The sequence below is a fragment of the Dipodomys merriami genome, unplaced genomic scaffold, assembly GCF_024711535.1.
Source record: "Dipodomys merriami isolate MVZ:Mamm:240054 unplaced genomic scaffold, mDipMer1.0.p SCAF_4, whole genome shotgun sequence".
NCBI classification, from domain to species: domain Eukaryota; kingdom Metazoa; phylum Chordata; class Mammalia; order Rodentia; family Heteromyidae; genus Dipodomys; species Dipodomys merriami.
The window spans coordinates 59,725,459-59,746,331 of record NW_027205603.1 but is presented as its reverse complement, the minus strand read 5'-3'; the positions used below and the strand labels follow the sequence as shown (position 1 = coordinate 59,746,331).

The following is a 20,873-nucleotide window of genomic DNA, read 5'->3' as shown; positions in this document are numbered from 1 at the left end:
AAGTTCTACTTTTTTGTAAAACATACTTCTCTTCAGATCTCTATATCATCTCCTTCACTCTGTTCTACTTAAAAAAGAAAAAAAGACAACTAAGATCATTGTACATTGATATTCTTGGTTTTATGATTAATCTCATTACTCACTAATGTATACTCAAAAGTCTAGTCTTAGAATTATCTAGATTTATAATTGCAAATGGTCTTTTCATTATCTAACCACTTGAATTCCAAAAACAAAAAAACAAAAAAACAAACAAACAAAAACAACCAAACCAACCAAACAAACAAAATATAAAACCCATACATAGTGATGAAGGACTGAATAGTGAATATTATGCACCAGATATCCATTTTGGGTCGCCTTTAAATACTGACAACTACATATCCATAGCATTTTGCCATACCAACCCCACCATCTAGCTGATTGTCATTGATGAACTGTTCCTCCAAAAAGTTTAATCACCTACCCAACAACTTAATAGTCTCCTTTTCCTAAACCTAATCTGTGCTTGATTTTCTCTTATTTTAAATGACTTTTTTTCTTGATCAAGAGAATACATGCTAGCTACTGTATAGAATTTATGAAACTTTCAGAGCTACAAAAAATTGCTATAATTTCAACTTTCAGAGCTACAGTTATTTTAAGGTCTTTGATTTCCTGTCTTTTCCTAATGCATACACATATGGATAGAATAAAAGAAATCATGCTGATTTTTTTTTTAGCCAAATATATTCTGAGCATCTCCCCATGTCATTACATCTTCTATAAAACATGTAGTAACGACTAATTAATTTATTTAAGGTTCCCTAATTTTTACATATTTTTCCACTTAAAAAGAACCTCTGTGTTAGAGACCCTAAATCCAATTAGCTGATCATATGGCTAATTTTTCTTTTAAGTTAAATTCATAAAATGATAAAAAGATCATGAATTCCCTTTTGGTCAAATGCTTTCCCAAGGTTTGTAAAATTTATTCTGACAGCAAATGTTTTGAAGGTGCCCACTGTGTCCTAGATACTTTTAAGCATTAGACTGGTTTTTTGTAACTTTGTTGACTTGAAGAGGGAAAACATAACACTTTTTTTTTTTTTTTGCCAGTCCTGGGACTTGAACTCAGGGCCTGGGCACTGTCCCTCAGCTCTTCAACTCAAGGCTAGCACTCTACCACTTGAGCCACAGCGCCACTTCTGGCTTTTTCTGCCTATGTGGTACTGAGGAATTGAACCCAGGGCCTCATGCATGCAAGGCAAGCACTCTACCACTAAGCCACTTTCCGAGCCCTATTCCTGAGCTTCTTTTGCTCAAGGCTGGCACTCTACCACTTGAACCACAGTGCTGCTTCTGGCTTTTTCTGTGTATGTGGTATTGAGGAATTGAACCCAGGGCTTCATGTACGCTAGGCAAGCACTTTACCACTAAGCCACATTCCCAGCCTAATATATCACTTTTATATTAAGTTATTTGATTATGACTTAATTTTTTTTGCATTTACTGATTTCTTCTGTTTCAGTCTTTATTTCTTAACATCTGTCTGATGTTTTAGTTTAGTGTTTTCTTATTGATTTGCTTAATTTTTAATATAGCTATTAATATCTGCCATATTTGTTATGAGTATTTTTCTAATTTTTATCTTTATAATTGATATGTTTATACAGTATATTAATATAGTAAAAGACAGTTCATATTCCCTTCTTGGTGCTTTCTATTTTCTATGCTTTTTAAGTCATTACTTAATCTGAAATACTGTTTTCTACATAGTTTTGATTTCAATTTTTATTATTTAACCTTTCAAGCCTGAGTATAATTTCTAAGCAATCTAGTTCAATATATTAAATATATTCTGAGATGTCATTACCATATATAAAAGTCTTATAAATTATACATATTATATATATAGCCTCTGAATCACTTAATTCCATTCCCCCCTCTCCCCCAGGCCCTTTTGGTGCAGATACTGGGGCTTGAACTCAGGGCCTGGGTTCTGTCCCTTAGCTTTTTGCAGCTTTAGTGCTACACCATTTGAGCCACACTTCTGTTCCCAGCTTTTGCTTGCTTTGAACCTTAATCCTCAGAGTAGCTAGCATTACACGCATGAGCCACTAGCACCTACCTCTCTTGGTTTTTGTTTTTAAGTGTAACTTGTTCTTTTAAGATTTTTACTATGGAAATTCTCAAATGCACATATCTATCATTCAGTTTCAATATTATAACATTTTGTTTCATGTATTCTCCTGAGTATTTTAAGAGAATTTAATTTTCTTTAAAGGATTTTATTTTAGAGAAACAATTATAGGTAAGGCTGGACTCAAATTGATGATCCTCCTACTTCTGCCTCTTGAGTATATGATTATAGGTTGTACCACTATGCCCAGTTATGAGCATAATTTTGTGTGTATGTGGAAATGGGGTTCAAACTTAAGGCTTCACACTTGCTAGGCAGGCACTCTACTATTTGAGCCATGCTTCTAACCCTTTTTGTCCTATTTTTTTTTTTAATAAGGTTTTACCAAGGCTCTGGACCTCAGTCCTCCTAATTATGTCTATTTAGCTGAGATGACAAGTACATGCCACCATACACAACCTATTGGTTTAAAGGGAATATGTCATTAACTTTTTTTTTTTTTTTGTCAGTCATGGGGCTTGAACTCTGGGCTTGGGCGCTGCCCCTGCACTCTTCAGCTCAAAGCAAGCGCTCTACCTCTTGAGCCACTGTACCACTTCGGTTTTCTGGTGGTTTATTGGAGATAGGAGTCTCACGGACTTTTCTGCCTTGGCTGGTTTTGAACCATGATCCTCAGATCTCAGCCTCCTGAGTAGCTAAGATTACAGGTGTGAGCCTCTGGCACCCAGCTATGTCACTAACTTTTTGCCTGGACTGGCACAGGACTGTGATCTTCTGATTTCTACCTCTTGAAGATATAGGATTACTGGTATGAGGCACTGCACTCAGCCTTAGATTTTAAAGCAGACTCCAGATCATGCTATTTAAATCATTTGTAAATTTCTAACTAATAAGGACCCTAAAATTAATTAGTTTAATATAAGTCCAATACATTTTTCAGATTTTTTTTTCCAAAGATGTTTGTTATAGGATCTGAATCAGGATCCAAACAATTTCTGCACATTGTATTTGTTTTTCTACTTCAGTTTCTCTTAGTATATAATAGCTCTCCTAACATCACCATTATTCCTCTTTTTATGCCACTGATTTATTTGGAGACACTGAGCTACTTGTCATTCAATGCAACGGATACTCTGGATTTGGCTGAATGTTTCCTACCATGCTATTCCTTGTATGTCCTAGAAAATGGTGGCAATATCTAGATATATTTAGGAGCAATTTTCTTAGGCAAGAATACTTCATGGATGATGTCATATTCTTCCTACTTTATCATATCAGAAAGTGTATGTTAGTTTTCCTTATCTTTACTTATAAAAACAAACTCAATCAGTGTATGTAGATGATATCAACCTTCATAAGTTCCTTACTCTCTTGTTTTAGTATCCAGATGACCTACATTCACTAATCCACAAACCATTACAAAATGGTAATTTTCTTTTCTTTTCTTTTTTTTTTTAATTTAATTTTATTTTATTTGAGAACATACTGTACAGAGGGGCTACAATTACATGGGCAGGATAATGCATACATTTCTTACCAAGCATTGCAGCCTCCTCCTTTGTTTACCCCTCACCTCCCTTCCCAGCCTCCCCCCTCCCCCCACCCAAAATGGTAATTTTCTAATTTAGAATTCCTCTTACGTTTTATAATGAAGACCTTTCATGTATTATCTGTTTACCTTAAAACGTAGTTCATATAGATATTACTAGATTCCTATCTCTTACCAATGTTCAGGGTAATAAATTTGTATCCTGACAATTTTTAAAAGTGACCTTTCAAAAGTGAACTTTACCAATCAATGTTCAGGGTAATGAATTTGTACCCTGATAACTTCCAAAAATGAGAATTTTTGGGGCTGGGAAGGTGGCTCAGTGGTAGAGCGCTTGCCTTGTATGCCTTAGGCCCTGGGTTCGATTCCTCAGCACCACATAAGCAAAAAGAAAAAAGCCGGAAGTGGCACTGTGGCTCAAGTGGTAGGGTGCTAGCCTTGAGCTGAAGTGCTGAGGGACAGCGCCCAGGCCCAGAGTTCAGGCCCCACGACCGGACCCAAAAAAAAAAAAAAAGAGAATTTTTATGTTGTTAGACACTTTGTATTCACATACTCTTTTGTAGAAAGGGAATTTCTTTGTACAACCACTTAAAGATAACAAAAAATTTTTTAAAAAGAAAAAAATGAGAATGTTTAAAATATGGTTATAATTCCTAGATTAAGAAACGAGAGCATCTTCAACAAACTAACAAAGATAGAGCATTCAAGTCAAGTGCTGGTGGCTTATATCTGTAATCATAGCTACTCAGGATACTGAGATCTATGGTTCAAAACCAGCCTTCAATTAATCACCAAAAAGCTGGAAGTGGAGCTGTGATTTGAGTAGAAGAGTGCTAGCCTTAAGCAATAAAGCCCAGGGACAGTTCCCAGGTCCTGAGTTTATGCCTTGTGACTACAAAAAAAAAAAAAAAAAAAAAAAAAAAAGAATGTTCATACCGCTTCTCTTTTAAGATTCACATTCATTTCTTCCATGTTCGTATCTGCATGCCCGTGTACAGATCTACCATGAATGTAATATCCAAAACATCTGTGGGACAACAGAAACACTGATATCTATTTTTTAAAAAGAGGAAAAAGGAAAATTAGAAACTCATCTACAAACCAATAAAATCAAGTTTTTCTTAAAATTGCTTCTTCTCATAGACTAAACTCTTGGGAAACATAGGAAAAGTTTAATGAAGTATAAAAAACAAAAAGGATTTTTTTGGAAAGTAAACATAAGTTGGGCACCAGTAGCTCACACCTAAAATCTGAGCTATTCCGGAGGTTGTGATCTGAGGATCATGGTTTGAAGCCAGCCTGGGCAAAAATGTTTATGAAAGTTGTATCTCCAATTAACCATCAAAAAGCCAAAAGTAGAGCTGTGTTGAACAATAAAGCTGAGGAACTGTGCCCAGGCACTGAGTTCAAGCCTCAGGGCTATCACAAAACAAAAAGAAATGAAAAAAAAAAGTTACGTAAAGGTATTTCTCAAGAAAGGAGGAAATTTTGATATATGAAAAATTTTCAAGAGTCATAGGATAAATAAACTATTTGGCCGCAGAAGAAATTCATAATTAAGAACTGCAAATAAAGAAGTAAAACCTAAGGCAGCTCATTTTAACCAACTTTGGAATTAATAGCCAGTGGAAAATTAGACTAAAAATTCAATCACACCAAATTACTTTTAAAACCTCTCTTAATGTAGTCATTACACTCAAAGGGCAAAAAATAATAGGTTCAAAATAAAGTCAGAAAGTACTTACATTACTCATAGAGCACAAATCTACAAACTGTCGAATTTTATCCTCTATGAATCTCTCATAAAAGGCAGCAAAGTACACAATCTGAAACATTAAGCCAAAATCATGCTAATTAGCTTCCAGATTTCAATTTTCTTTTATAGCCACATTGTTGTATTTTAAGAAGAAAGAAGTTCCAAATAAGAACACAGTGTACTCAAATGTGGGAATGAATAAATAAGTACATGTATAGAAGCTGATTATTGAGGACACTTTCCTAAACACTTTTTATTTATTTATTTATTTATTTATTTATTTATTTATTTATTTATTTATTTATTTATTTATTGCATGTGTATGACAGTACTGAGGCTTGAATTCAGGGCTTGGTGCTGAACTCAAAGCTGGCGCTTTACCATTTGAGCCACAGCACTAGTTCTGGCTTTATACAGCAGCATTCAATGTTTAAAAAGAAAGGATATCACCAAAAAGCTGAAAAGACTAAGCTTTAGACAAGTCTGTGAAACTATAACCAGTTGATAAAGGAAGTCCCAAGGATATCTGAAGAAGATACTTAGAATAATCTTAGAAGTGAGAAGCAAAAAATGCAGTTACACAGTGGCTTCTCAGATTGCAAGCTGGTACCCCTTTCTCCTTAGTACTAAACCTGTCCTTTGAATGGGCCACATTCTGCTGTCATTCTGCCAGTGCAGCTCAGCGTGACCATGTGACCAAGCCCTGACACTTAAACAAGGGAAGTAGGATCATCTCTCCCGCCTTCCTCCTCCATCTCCATCAGTTGTTATGGATCCTGGGTTCCATGCAGCAGGGAGCTGAGTAGAGTAAAGCTGGCTTCTGGTCCTGACGGCAGCACCAGGCCATTATTTCAGCCCAGTACTGCTAACCTCTGCTCTTCTTTGCCATGGAAAAATAAAGTTCTCTTTAATTTCAGCCATGTCTATACTGATTTATTTTTGTAATATTTAACCAAATTTGAAAAGTTTTAGGTGCACTCCTTTAAGCTCTTTACAACCAGATATATCTGTGATACAGTCACAATGTACACTGGTATACATACAATATAGTTCCTTACTATTGTATTAATGAAAACATGACAATTCATGTTGTTGATCCTGTCTTACTTTACTGCTAATTTATTTGTCCTACTTTTGTGTTTGTTACTCACCAGCTCTTTTGTGGGAACCCTGGAGTCTGTGGGACTGTGACTGGCTGCAGGGGATTTGACAGTGTGCTTGAAGTATAAATTATACCACTGGAAAACCCTGGTAGTATGGTTTTTTTTTAGTCTTATGTTTAAAGACACAGGATTATGAGCATTTGACCTTTTGCAATATTCCTGTCAGAAGACAGAGTCCTGTATGTACTGGATCCTGACCCACACTGCTATGTGCCTTCCTGACTTTTTGTCATCTACCTTGGAATGTGACCTTTTTTCTATTTTCCTGTAACTCCCTTGAGTTTGCCAGGAGCTAATTTGAATGTATAAATCATAGGTTGGAGGTATGGCTTAAGTGGTAAAGTGCCTGCTTAGCAAGCAGAAAGCCCTGAGTTCAAACCTCAGTATCATCACACACACAAAAAAAAGGGCCAACCTTGAACGTATACATCAGAGGGAGAGGGAGAGAATTTTGCTTAACCATGTCAGTCAGTTAATCCATCCTTTGTCCCATGGTGGTATTGTATTATTACTTATTTAATATTAAAATTACTAACTGAGATATTGCTGCTTGAGCATTTCTTCATCTATCTACTGCCCTGGAATCTGCTGGTTTGAAGAAGTACCCTCTTTTAAGTTTGAAAAAGAATTTACACTATACAAATAAATAGCGATATACATATATACATACACACATACACACATACACACACATAGAGAGAGAGAAAGTTAGAGAGAGAGAGAGAGAGAGAGAGAGAGAGAGACAAGGGGCTATCGTGTGTCTAGAAAGCTGCAGACTCTGAAAGATCTTTCAGAGCACACATTACTGACAATGTAAATACTGAAATCAAACTGCCTGGCTTCAAATTCTAGTTCAGCCAATTACTAATTGCATGGTTATAAGCAATTGTTTAACCTTCCTGAGGTTCAAGTTTTCTCACTTGTAGAATGAGGATGAGCCTATCTATAAGGATCAATGTAAAAGGTAAATAGCTAATATGTATAAAGTAACTAATACAGTGCCTGAATTTCATTCATTATAAGTAATTATTATTACTGCTTCTATAAACATTCTGCTATAGAAATCAGAAAATGGATCAACAGTTGAAGGTAAAGACTTATAGAGAGGTAGCATTAATTAAAAGTATAATTTCTTGTTACCTGCATAATTCCAATGACTAGCCAAAGAGCAATAGACACTGCATATCTCAAAATGCGGCTGTAAGGAGCTAGGTAGTCTGATGAGTTTCTAGAAAGACTAGAGGATGAGTCCATTAATGCTAAATTCTTGAATCCCACAACCTGGAGTAAAAAGAAAAAAAAAATATAAATATCTAGCTCTTTCTGCTGTTTGTGAACTTGTGTAACTTTAGTTTTTCAAGGTAAAGGAGTAGAAAGTTCCATTTTCTATCTGTAAAGTCTCAGTATGATTTTAATGAATCTAATATATTGATTATAAAACTTATTTTTCAAATAGCCTTTAAAAACATTGCTTCCCAAAAGATGTATGTGAGGTAATAGGTATGTTAGTTAGCTTGATTTAGCCATTCCACAATGTATACATACATTAACTTATATTGTATACTGTAAATGTATATAATTCTTGTCAACTTAAAAAAACAGCACTACTTCAACTGAAGTTTGCAGTATTTTAAATCATATTCAAAATCCCTGGGGATACAGACATTCTTCTACTCAAAACAGAAAGGGAAAAAAGAAAAAGAAAGAGGAATATAGAGAAAAGAAAGAAGGCAGAGTAAGAGTTAATAATTAATACATAACCCTATTAAGGCAAATAGTTAGGTACATGTCACCAATGTAAATAGGTGACAGGTATATTTCTGTCCTATTCAGTACTGAATACTACTCAGAATGCTATTTTTTATAATTCCAACCATATTCATAAGGTAACTATAAATATAATAATGTTTTAATGCAGAACATAGTCCAAAGTAGGTGTTCAGTAAAATTCTTTTGAAAAATATCATTCTTATGTTGGTTCTAACACAGGAGAGAAAACATGGATCCTTGGGGAGAGTGAGTTTTGAAAGATTAGACACAGTAGATGTTTGATATCTGTGGTTGCATGGTTCCAAGGAGAATACTATGAATGTTTTGAGTGCACAGAGCTCAGTGCTGCACTGCAGATGCTTGATTCATTTTTCCCGGCTGCTGCTCAACTGTCCTTTAACAAATCTCCAATCTTCATTAAATTTCACCATGCTCTTGGGGGCATACTATCACAAAGTCAAGGAGAGGGAATACTCAGAGGACCACACAGAGATTTAAACACAACTGCTACAAGATGGGACTGGCAGAGCTTCACAGCATCAGGTTGGATGTTCAGGTGGGGGCTTAACACTTTTAGTTTTGAAATCTTTTTGACTAAAAAAAATGATTAGTTGTTTTGCCTGTGCTTGATGAAAACTGCATGCCATAAAATAAATGAGTAAGGCAGGTTTCCTGTATCTGGCTTTATCTCAAAGCTATAAAATCAAATATAATCCCTAAGGGAGATGAACACTGATATTTTACGTAAGTTCCGAGGTGGGGGTGGGGGAGTTCTGAACCAAACCAGTGGTTTCAAAGCTACTCCATGAATTTAAGAACAATCAGATTCACGGAGCTAGAAAGTAGCATCATGGTAAGGAGGAGCTGGGGTAAGAAGGGCATGAAGAGCTGAAAAAGAACGGTAGTGGGAGTTGTGCTCAGCCATACAAGTGCAGTTATATACACTTAAAAATAGTTAAGCTTGGAAGCTTTATGTTGTAAGTATTTTACCATATCTTACTTGTAATTTTTTTTGTGTGTGCCAGTCCTTGAACTCAGGACCTGGGCACTGTCCCTGAGCTTCTTTTGCTCAAGGCTACTACTTGGGCCCAGTGCCATTTCTGGCTTTTTCTGTTTATGTGGTACTGAGGAATCAAATCCAGGGCTTTATGCATACTAGGCAAGCACTCTACCACTGAGCCACATTCCCAGCCTCTTACTTGTAAGTTTTTGATTTTTCTTTTGTGGGAAGGAGAAAAGGATTGAAAAGAAAGGCATTACAATTTTCTAAAGGGCCTGAGCATTCTTGCTCATTACTGTTTTCTGCTCAAAGTTGGTGCTCTACCAATTGAGCCAGCTTTTTGCTGGTTAATTTGAAATATGAGCTTCACAGACATTTTTTCCTTGAGTTGGCTTTGCTCTGTGGTCTCAGCCTCCTGAGTAGCTATATTACATGTGTGAACAACTAGCACTTGATAGTATTGTTTTGATAACAATTTTCAACCTGTAGAACACTCTTCCATGAACACTGTTATAATTACATTAACATTTAGAAAGTACCAGTAAGTTGCACTTAATTTTGTAAAACAGTTTATACCTCCAAAAAGAAGAGGACAGCAAGTACTTGAAAGAGTGGATTAATTTTTCTCACAGTCTGAATCTCATTCCATTCATTTGCTACAAAGTACGTTCTCCAAATGCTCACAGGAACAGTGGCACTCCGAACACCACCTTCACCTGGTAAGAGAGATAAAATTAGTAAAATTAGTAAAATCTTTTTTCATTTTTGTTCTGCAAGGGTAAAAAGGGAATTCTTGTACAAATGTTTATTTCAATTACCTTCAACAGCCTTAAGAACTTTTCCTTTAGGTCGCTCCCAATCAATAAAGAATATATCTATGGTAATCTGGGATATGAGTTTATGCAAAAATTGCAGCGCCTGAAAACAACATACAAAAAACAAAGTATTAGTATTAAGCCTATTATGAAACCAATATTTATTCTTTAAGAAAGACACAGTGATGACAAGAGTACATAAATTTTACAAGTGACTTCAGATGGAATTCTAATACCATTAGAGGACCACTAGATTCTCATATCATCCAGAATCACCAAACTTGTAAAATTGTCATATGCCTATTAATTTACCTTCCCTTTTTCTCTCATTAAAAGAGATTAAAAAACACAGAAGACATTCTTTGATAACTGACTCTTTCTTCCCAAAGTTTTGTAGGTTATCTGACTTATTTATAAGTAAAGGTATTTGTAAGTAATTTTAAGTAATTTACTAACTTTAATTGAAGTTTTATTTTATTTTATTTTTTTTTTTGGGGGGGTCCGGTTGTGGGGCCTGAACTCTGGGCCTGGGCGCTGTCGCTCAGCTCTTCAGCTCAAGGCTAGCACTCTACCACTTGAGCCACAGTGCCACTTCCGGCTTTTTTCTTTTTGCTTATGTGGTGCTGAGGAATCGAACCCAGGGCCTTGAGCATGCAAGGCAAGCGCTCTACCACTGAGCCACCTTCCCAGCCCTAATTGAAGTTTTATGATGTCCTCTCTTTATTTTTTTCTATCTCTGGTATAGACATTCCTAATATTTTTAAATGTTGTCGAAACATATGATTGCCACTTATAGGAACATGTTTAAACTGAGGCATGCTTCCTGTTTGCATTATTTTGGTTAAAGGGAAAAAAAAATCTAAGTAGGAGCCAATGACTCTCCCCAAGGAACTCCTTCTTCAATGGGAAAATCAGAGACCTACCTATTCATTACTATACAGTGGGATGGGAACAGAGAGGCATGGGAAGAGCCTCATCTACTACAACAGAGAAGGGAAGCTGGGAAGGAGTTGCCAGAGGAAGAAGAGAATGAAAAGAATATGGAGACAAACAAAATGTCTAATTTTAGCACTTTATCTGGAATGTTACTTTTTTACCCATAAAGAACAGAGACAAAATTCGTGCCTGGAAGCATTTTGTCCCATTATGTAACACATCATTAGATTTTAAAGAAGAAAATTATACACTGAAATACCATTTTATCAAAGTAGCTACAATTCATGGTAGTCAAAACTTGTCCTGAGCTTCTTTGAAAAAATTACTTCAGACAACTTATTGAATAATATATGTAAAGGTGCATTTTCTATTGTAAAGTACAATAATGCATGTGCTTCCTTTCAAAACCAAAGTTAATTTTATTACAAAGATTTTGAATGTATCGTATTTGTCAAGATTTAGTAGTTTATTAGCAGGCCTTTTACATTTGGTAAACTTCCCTTTGAAGCTTACCTTCAGAGCAAAAGCACATCCCACATAAGTAACAAAACGTTCTTCTTGAATTGACATTGGTAGCAAAACAGAGACAGACTTCTGTGCCTATAATTAAAAGTTCTTGGTCAATAAAACCACAACAGATTTTTGTTAAACACAATTTATAAACCACAGAAAGCACAAAATAGGGAGCTGGGAAAGTCCTTAATAAATGGCACGCTCGGGGAATGGTGAGTTTAGGATCTGCCTTGGAATTCTTGTTCGGAAAATAGCCCCAAATGAACAGTTTCCTTATACCCGTGTTTTCTCTCATATGTGGAAGTCAGATCTAAATTATCAACAAATATGAAAACATACAGGGTCATATGCATATACACATAAACATACTGCCTAAAGTATAAGAAACTAACTTACAGTTCAACATAATGAATACCAGGAAGATGAAACATATGTTGTCCAGATGGAGGGAAGGGACAAGGGGCAATGAGGGCAGATGAATGGAGAGAGAATGGGTGAGTGAACACAGCCATAATATTCAATGTACACATGTGAAAATAGGTAACTTGAGGGTATGTGTGGGCTTGGGAGAGATGGGGGAGAATGACGAAAGGGGTAATACCGATCAAGAACTATTTATTATTACTGATCAAGATGTACTATACTAATAAATTGATATGTTGAACTGAAAAAAATAGTTCTCTCATAAACAGCGTTTGCCAGTTATTCAGACATTGTTATTTAGGTTAAATTTAGAAACTCACTCACTTTGAAGAAAATAAGCCAATAAAGACCTGTTCCCACTGTGATGATAAAAAACACATTGGCCAGATCACCAGCATAGTACATCAAGAATTTCATCACTGCCTGCAATTAAAAAAAATTATAATGGTTAGACTCCATCCATTTACCATTTTTCCAAGTAATATTACTTTTAATAATATTTTGTCCACTAATTTTCTCAAGCCTAAAGCCTTCTTTATTAATCTATGTATCATAAATTATATGGACCGAGTCCTCTCCTGCACATACCTTTTGGATCCTTACTTTTCATTCCATTCCCAGTAGTCTCCTTTCACCCTTCTAATCTTTCACTAAGAAAGTGGAAACTGCTTTCAAATTTTTTTTTTTAATTTTTAATTTTTATTTATTTATTTATTTATATTGTGAAAATACTGTACAGAGGGGTTACAATTACATGGGCAAGATAATGAGTACATTTCTTATCAAGCATTGTAGCCTCCTCCTCCTTTATTTCCCCTTCCCATCCCTTCCCATCCTCCCCCCGACCCCCCCACCCAATCCTCCCCCCACCACACCAAAGTTGTAAAGTTTGTTTTCGACATACCGACTTGTACATCTCATTGTTGCAATGGGTCTACCTGTATCCCTATTTAAACGATTTGTTTTTCCCCTTCCCCTCCACAACTTATACCGACATGAAATACAGTGAAAGCAGGGGTTATACTGTGGGGGAGGGTCAAATTTTCTTTTGGTGGATATCTGCACTACATCTATCTTTCACATTTGCACCAGACTTGGTTTTCTAAAATTAAAATTGGATTATGTTACTTCCTTTCTTAAAAATATACAATAACTCTCTTCATTTTAAATATAAATTCTTAAGCCATCAGGTCCTTTATAATGTGGACCCAAATTAGCTTTTTATTTAGCTCTTTCACTAATTTTAACCACTTAGTGATTAATTACTCTATATTTAAATCTCAAATACTTTGGGGATGAAAGGAGCATTATTTTTCCCTTTCTATCTCGGGCAAACTCTCATGATCCCTGAGGGCACAGACCTCAGAGATGTGTTTGCTTTCTGATAGAGTGCCAGGCCCTCAGACAGTAGGTCCTCAGTGACTATTAGGGAACAAATAATTCAGCATACATTTCAAGTTTTTGGAGAGCTTTTCCTGACTATTTCAAATATCAAATCAAACCCTCCTGCTCCAATTCCTTAGCACATGGCTTTGGAGTTAAGATACCCTTGTTAAAGAAGTTACCATGTAGCCTTTCTCATGATTTTCATCAGTAAAATGCATATAGTAACTTTTGTTGGAAAAAGCTGAATAGAAAATTTAACCTCTAACTTATTTCAGCATGTATAAGATGGTAGTAATATCATTAATACATAGCTTCATAGCACTATTGAAAGAATTAAATGAATCATATACATAAAACTTTTAATATTCCCTGGAACATGGCTAGGCATATTTTGTTTTTAATTTAAAAAGACTAAATAATGCGTTGGGCATGGTGGCACACACCTGTAATTCTAAATACTCAGGAGGATTACACTTTGAGGTTAGCTTAGGCAAGAGACTTTGTAAGATCCTATCTTAAGCAATATAAAACTGGGCATGGGAATGAGGAAAGGGTGACATTGTCCAAAAAGAAATGTGCTCTTTACCTGACTTATGTAACTATAACCCCTCTGTATATCACCTTTATAAAAACAATGATTTTTTTAAAAGCTGGGCAAGCACTTACAACATGTTATCCCATCATCCCAGCTATGCAGGAAGTATACATAGGAGGATTTCAGTCTAGACCAGCAGAATAAAAAAAAAAAAGATTCTATTTTTCAGGGTGGTAGAGAGGTCTCAGGTAGTAGAGAGCCACCAAAGTCGATACAATGAACTTGGAATATTTTGGGGGTATTAAGATAGGAAAATTTTCCTTAATATGACAGTAAAATCAGATACGATAACAAAAGAAAAAATAGGTATGATAATATCAAAATTAAATGTGTCAAATTTGTGACACAAATTTGAAATGTGACAATAATCAAATTTTATCGATAAAGGGCCACATGGATAACAGGTAATTGGAGAAAATAATATCTTGGAAAAAAAGCATCTAAAACCAAAAAGGGTAATATTTATTAAAAGTCTTTCATATAAACAAGAAAAACTATAAGCCTAACTGAAAAAACAGATAAGGGGTCTAAATAGGCAATTCACACAAAGAAAAACTCAAGTGATTGAAAGATACGAAGAAGGCAGGGACTGGTAGCTCATGCCTGTAATCCTAACTACTCAGGAGGATGCAGTTCAAAGCCAGCCTAGGCATGAGAAGCTGTGAGACTCTTATCTCCAATTAACCACCAGAAAACTAGAAGTAGTGGCTCAAAATGATAGAGCTGTGGCTCAAAATGGTAGAGCACTACTAGGCTTGTTCAAAAGAGCTCAGGGACAGCACCTAGGTCCTGAATTCATGCCCCATGACTGGAAAAAAAAAGTATATGAGCAGTGGCTCATGCTTGTAATTCTAGCTATTCAGGGGGCTAAGAGCTGAGAACTGAGTAATTAAAAGTAAGAACCTTTTCTCCAATTAACCACTCAGAAGCTGGCAGTTGATCTGTGGCTCAAGTGGTAATGCTAATCTTGCTCAAAAAAGGTCAGAGACAACACTCAGACCCTGAGTTTAAGCCCCAAAACAGACACCAAAAAAAAAAAATACACACACATATAAAAATACAAAGAATAATAAGAGACAGTAAAATCAACAGTGGTATAATGACTATTAGCCTGGAAAAAAATGAAAAGGTTGGCAGAACATCACGTGTTAAGATGGGCAAAAACTAGAATGTATCTCAGTGGGAATGTAGACTGGCATATAACACAATGGGAAGAAAATGAGGTGTGTATGTATATATGCTATGATTTAGCAATTCCTATGCAATTTAATTTACAACTCAAAGAAATGTAAAGCAACTTTCTTACTCATCTTCTATATCTTTTGAAAAGGGTCCAAAGTAATTTTTATGAAATACAAGTTATTTTTTAAATTCCTGTGATACCTGTAAATCAATTATAGGACTTCCAATGCGCCTCTTCCACCCTGCTGTCTTCAAAAGAGATGATAACACAGCTAGTCCACCTAACACACCCAAAGCAATCTAAAAAAAAGGAAAAAAAATTAGAATTAGTATAATCCCTCTCATCAGTATTTAAAAATACTGTAAATAAAAAGTAAGAAGTGCATGCTGGGCCCTGGTGGCTCACGCCTGTAATTCTAGCTGTTCAGCAGGCTGAGATCTGAGATCATAGTTCAAAGTCAGCCCGGGCAGGAAAGTCCAGGAAATTCTTATCTCCAATAAACCACCAGAAAACCAGAAGTGGTGCAGTGGCTCAAGTGGTAGAGCGCTAGCCTTGAGCTGAACAGCTGAGGGACAGTGCCCCGGCCCAGAGTTCAAGCTCCTCGGCTGACACACAAAAAAAGGAAGTGCTTGTGTTGGTGGTTTGTTCCTGTAATCTTAGCTACTCAGTAGGCTGAGATTGATGTTTGAAGCCAAGTGGGCTGAACAAATTAGAGGTTCTTACCTCCAAATTAACCAGCAAAAATCCAGAGCTGTGGCTCAAGTGCAGTGTACGAGCATTGAGCAAAAAAGCTCAGGGACTGCACCCAGGCCCTAAGTACCAGCACAAAAGAGAAAAAACAAGTGTTCAAAGAATGGCACAGTTGGGGACAGTTGTAAGGCCACAGGATCCATGGTAGAGTTTCACTGGCCAAATCTGAGGAAATTTGAGCAAGAAAATGAACAGTAATTGATTATAATCACCTAAAATAAATATCTACAGGAAGTAGTGCTGTGGCTCAAGCGGTAGAGCGCTCGCCTTGAGCTGAAGATCACAAGGACAGCGCCCAAGCCCAGAGTTCAAGCCCCATGACCAACAAAAAACAAAACAAAACACTTATTAATAAAAAAAATCAACATGTATATACTACTTTAAAGAAATAACTGAATAAATAAATTAAGTGGGCAATGGGAAAGCAATGGCATTTCAATTCATAAATATAAGTGGAATTAGGAAAACTTAAAAACATGATCAGGCAAATATCACATAATACTTTCTGCAGGGAAAGATCATTAATGGATGCTAAAATTAGAAGGCAAAATAATAAGCAGGATATTTGCATAATTTCAAAGTATCTCATGAGATACTGGTTAATTACAAATGGAATAATATGGATAAGAACCTTGCAGAAACTATCTTAGCCATAGGAACAAAATTATTATCACCACTAATAAATAATAACATCAAAGGTCTACTGAAGTACTTCGATGTGTGTGCGTGTGCGTGTGTGTGTGCGTGTGCATGTGTGTGTGTGTGTGTGTGTGTGTGTGTGTGTGTGTGTGTGTGCTTGCCAGTCTGGGGATTGAACTCAGGGCCTTGGTGACAGTTGTATCTGAGCTTTTTTCCTCAAGTCTAATGCTCTACCACTTGAGCCACAGTTTCACTTCCAGCTTTCTTGGGTAGTTAATTGGAGGTTACAGTCTCACAGATTTTCCTGCCTGGGTTGCCTTTAGGTCTTAGCCTCCTCAGTAGCTAAGATTACAAGGATAGGCCACCAGTGCCTGGTTCTTTTTTTGTGTATGTGAACTCAGAGCTTCAACTCCATCCCTTACTTTTTCACTCAAGGACAGGGCTCTACCATTTGAGCTACAGCCTTCTTCTGGCTTCTTGCTGGCTAATTAGAGGTAAAGGGCTAGGCTAGCTTCAAGCCTCTATCTTCAGAGCTCAGCCTCCTGAGTAGCTAGGATTATAGGCATAAGCCACTGCTACCTGGCAATATTAATTTCTTGATTACAATCACTGTATGATTATCATATAGTATGATATATGGTATATATACATGATATATACAATGTCAGTATTAGTGTTGGTCAGAGCAAGAGTATATGGCAAATACATACTTTGACAACTTTCTATGTATCTAAAGTTATGTATCTTTTTATTAGCTTGAATTAGTTATATGGAATTATGCCTTAATGAAAAATAATGTAAACATTTTAAAAGATTAATATATACTCACATCTGTCTGGACATAGGCTTCTCCTTGATTCATTTCATATTTGACTGAGAAAGAAAGCTGATATTTAAAAGAAAACAAATTAGCCTTACTGAAATTATATAACATATACATACTTTTAATATAAAAAATAAATTTGTAGATGGATGTCTTTCTCACTTAACCTTCCTCAAAGCATTATGGGACCTGTGAAATTGAGAGAAAGAACTAAGTGTGCATAGCTAAGACCTTTCCATGCTCATTCGGGATCAGCCTTTAGGAGGTACAAGGTGTCTCTCTGGTGTATACATGCCCTCGCAGGCATGGAAGCCCTTCTATGTTGTAGTGAATTGGGGCTGCAAGTCCAAACATTATTCTCATTATTTACTTTAACACTACTAACTATAAAGCTTGTGGTTTTAATCTCCTTCTGCATGTTAAGTGTATCCCTACTCAATGGGCTTTAGATTGGTGAACACACATATGCCCATTTATAAATCTTTTGTGTCTGGTTTACTTATGCAAGAAGACAAAAGGCAAAGTGTTCCAGAAAGGACAGGAACAGATGTTGCATATCTTATCATGCCCTGGTCTCTAACAGAGATGTTCAACTACTTGTGAGTCTTCTACTGAAAAGTTTAATTCATTCTTGTATTATTATTCTGAGGATCCATAAGAATTCACCTTTTACCATTAGTAGTTAAAACTAGTAAGACTTGACAATAGGGTTTGCTAAAAACTTAAAAAAACATTGTTGTTTGACTATTATGTAAACTACATCAGCTTTATGTTTACACTTAGAAGGGCACTGATTAGTAAAGAACTCACCTTCACAGACTGGCTATTAGGATCTCTGATGTCAATGTCACTGTAGGCAATGGTGATTAAGGGAGGGTATATGTTTCCATTTTTTGTGTTGGGTACAAGGTAGATGCTATTTACAAGAAAATACAATTATGAATGTTTCTAGGCCTGTAAGCATAATTTATCATTTCTTTTACATGCAATATAGGTTGTCATGATGATCTCAGAACTAACCAGTGAATAAGACCTAGAAAAGATTAAATATAACAATATTACCTAATGCTTTCTTTTTTTTTGGGGGGGGGGTCCGGTCATGGGGCCTGAACTCTGGGCCTGGGCGCTGTCCCTCAGCTCTTCAGCTCAAGGCTAGCGCTCTACCACTTGAGCCACAGTGCCACTTCCAGCTTTTTTCTTTTTGGCTTATGTGGTGCTGAGGAATCGAACCCAGGGCCTCTGGCATGCAAGGCATGCGCTCTACCACTGAGCCATCTTCCCAGCCAATATTACCTAATGTTAAGTGGTCAAAACTTTAATATTAAAGTATATTCTCTGAGATCAATTAGAAACTCTTTTGAGGAATGTGTTTAGTTCAGTATTAGAGTATTTGTCCTTATCAAAACAACAACAACAAAAAAAAAGAAAAAAAAATACCAACCCAAAACACAAAGAGAATTTTTTGGGTCCAGGTCTAATAAAACTTACAAAGGAAATTACTGAAACATTGTAAATCATCCTTAAAGAGTAGTGGTACATGAAGCCATTAGAAAGGCAGATAATATCCTGACTTTCATATAAGATTCTTAAAAAAAAAAAAGTGTCACATCTAGCACCAATTGAGGTACAAAGCAGAGTACATTTTACCAAATATATTCCCTCAGTACTATATAGTAAGTGAACTCAAAACAGAAAGTGCTGGCATGGTTTCATCAAGAACAAGTCAAGCTTGACTAGACTTTATTTCATTTTTATTAGAGATACTACACTAACAGAATGAGGAAATATTAAAACCACAGTACATTTGGATTTCAGTTGGATTTCAGTTGCTGTTATTCTTATCTCATAAGGTAACTTTTGAGTCAAAGTAACAGTGAAAAAAAGAAAAGTGTCTATTGAAGTGCTTTAAAGTGCTATACACACACACACACACACACACACACACACACACACACACACAAACACATACATACATATATATCAATCTAAATTGCTTTTCCTAAGGATATTCACAGTATACACAATAATATACTAGAGTGAGAATCAGTTATGATTCAGTGAGAGAAATTTTACACTGGAAAAGACAAGAGAGCCTGGGCTTCTACTCTAAGATTGCATCACAGTTGAGTATCCTAAGAAAGGATGTAGGGAAGTACTGTATTGCTAATTAACTTGGGTCAACCTAGAACAACAGCCATGAAAGGAAATGAGAATGGGAGAGTGAACTGCTAACAATCATCCAGAAGGCTCAAATTAAGATCCACACTTCAGCTCACTGGTATTTACCTTCTCTTCCTTTTTTGTTTGTTTATGTTTTTGTTTTGTTTTTGTTGCCAGTACTAAGGCTTGAAATCAGGGCCTGGATGCTATCACTGAGCTTTTGTGCTCAAGACTAGTGCTCTCTACCACTTGAGCCACAGCTCCACTTCCACCTTTTGTGGTTAATTTGAGATAAGAGTCTCACAGACTTCCCTGCCCAGGCTGGCTTGGAACTATAATTCTCAGATCTCAGCCTCCTGAGTAGCTAGGATTATAGGTGTGAGCCACTGGTACCCAGCTTCTTCCTCCATTAATACATGTAGTTAAGTCTAGATGAAGTATGACCTAACTCTACATGTTTTTCTGTCATAACACCTTTTCCCCATTGGGTTTTCACCTTTATTGGTCTGTACATTCTAGAAATACCTAAGATAAGGATATGTATTATTCCAATTCAATTGTCTCTGCTTTTATCTGATAATTACTGAAAAACATTTTCCATTTCCGTTATGATATTTTCCTATGCACTTCAAACTTAATTTAGTCATTAGACATTGGTTTACCTCAGTGATATTTGGGTAGCAATTCGAACTACTTTTGGCTGATTCCCTAGGTCATTTTCTCGTCCACTCACTGCATCCACTAAGAAAATACGCCGAGTAAGAAGCCACTTGTTAGGACTGCTATCTTTTATTAAAAAAAAAAAGAGAGAGAAAAAGAAGATTGCATTAAAAAATACTCTAGAATTGGTAGATGGCTCTCAAGAAATTTTTTGAACACATTTAAGATAAAAAAACAAAAGCTACTGTTATAAGAAATTATTGACATCTTTATCTCACTTGAATGTCTTCTAAATATTTGAATTTTTTAATCAATTGGATTTTATAGCATGGATAACAATGAAAGAAATTAATTAGTCCAAAAAGCAGATTAAGAACAGCTTGAAGACGGGGCTGGGAAGGTGGCTCAGTGGTAGAGTGCTTGCCTTGCATGCCTGAGGCCCTGGGTTCGATTCCTCAGCACCACATAAGCAAAAAAAAAAGCCGGAAGTGGCGCTGTGGCTCAAGTGGTAGAGCACCAGCCTTGAGCTGAAGAGCTGAGGGACAGCGCCCAGGCCCAGAGTTCAGGCCCCACTACTGGACCCCCCCCCCCCCAAAAAAAAAAAGAACAGCTTGAAGAAAAAGCCTCGGG

The 20,873-nt window shown here is 36.3% G+C and overlaps 1 protein-coding gene across 2 annotated transcripts in view; it reads right to left on the bottom strand.

The window, feature by feature from the left end:
* Tmem67 (transmembrane protein 67) overlaps nt 1-20,873 on the bottom strand; it is a 70,324-nt gene that overhangs the window by 28,558 nt on the left and 20,893 nt on the right. For both annotated transcript variants that reach the window (XM_069991061.1, XM_069991060.1), the window contains exons 13-23: nt 20,246-20,369; nt 18,234-18,339; nt 17,430-17,486; nt 15,412-15,510; nt 12,372-12,470; nt 11,625-11,711; nt 10,179-10,278; nt 9,937-10,076; nt 7,731-7,871; nt 5,417-5,497; nt 4,608-4,724 (exon numbers count right to left, since the gene is read on the bottom strand). In XM_069991061.1, coding sequence (XP_069847162.1) covers nt 4,608-4,724; nt 5,417-5,497; nt 7,731-7,871; nt 9,937-10,076; nt 10,179-10,278; nt 11,625-11,711; nt 12,372-12,470; nt 15,412-15,510; nt 17,430-17,486; nt 18,234-18,339; nt 20,246-20,369 — 1,151 coding nt within the window. The remainder of the gene's footprint in view (nt 1-4,607; nt 4,725-5,416; nt 5,498-7,730; nt 7,872-9,936; nt 10,077-10,178; nt 10,279-11,624; nt 11,712-12,371; nt 12,471-15,411; nt 15,511-17,429; nt 17,487-18,233; nt 18,340-20,245; nt 20,370-20,873) is intronic.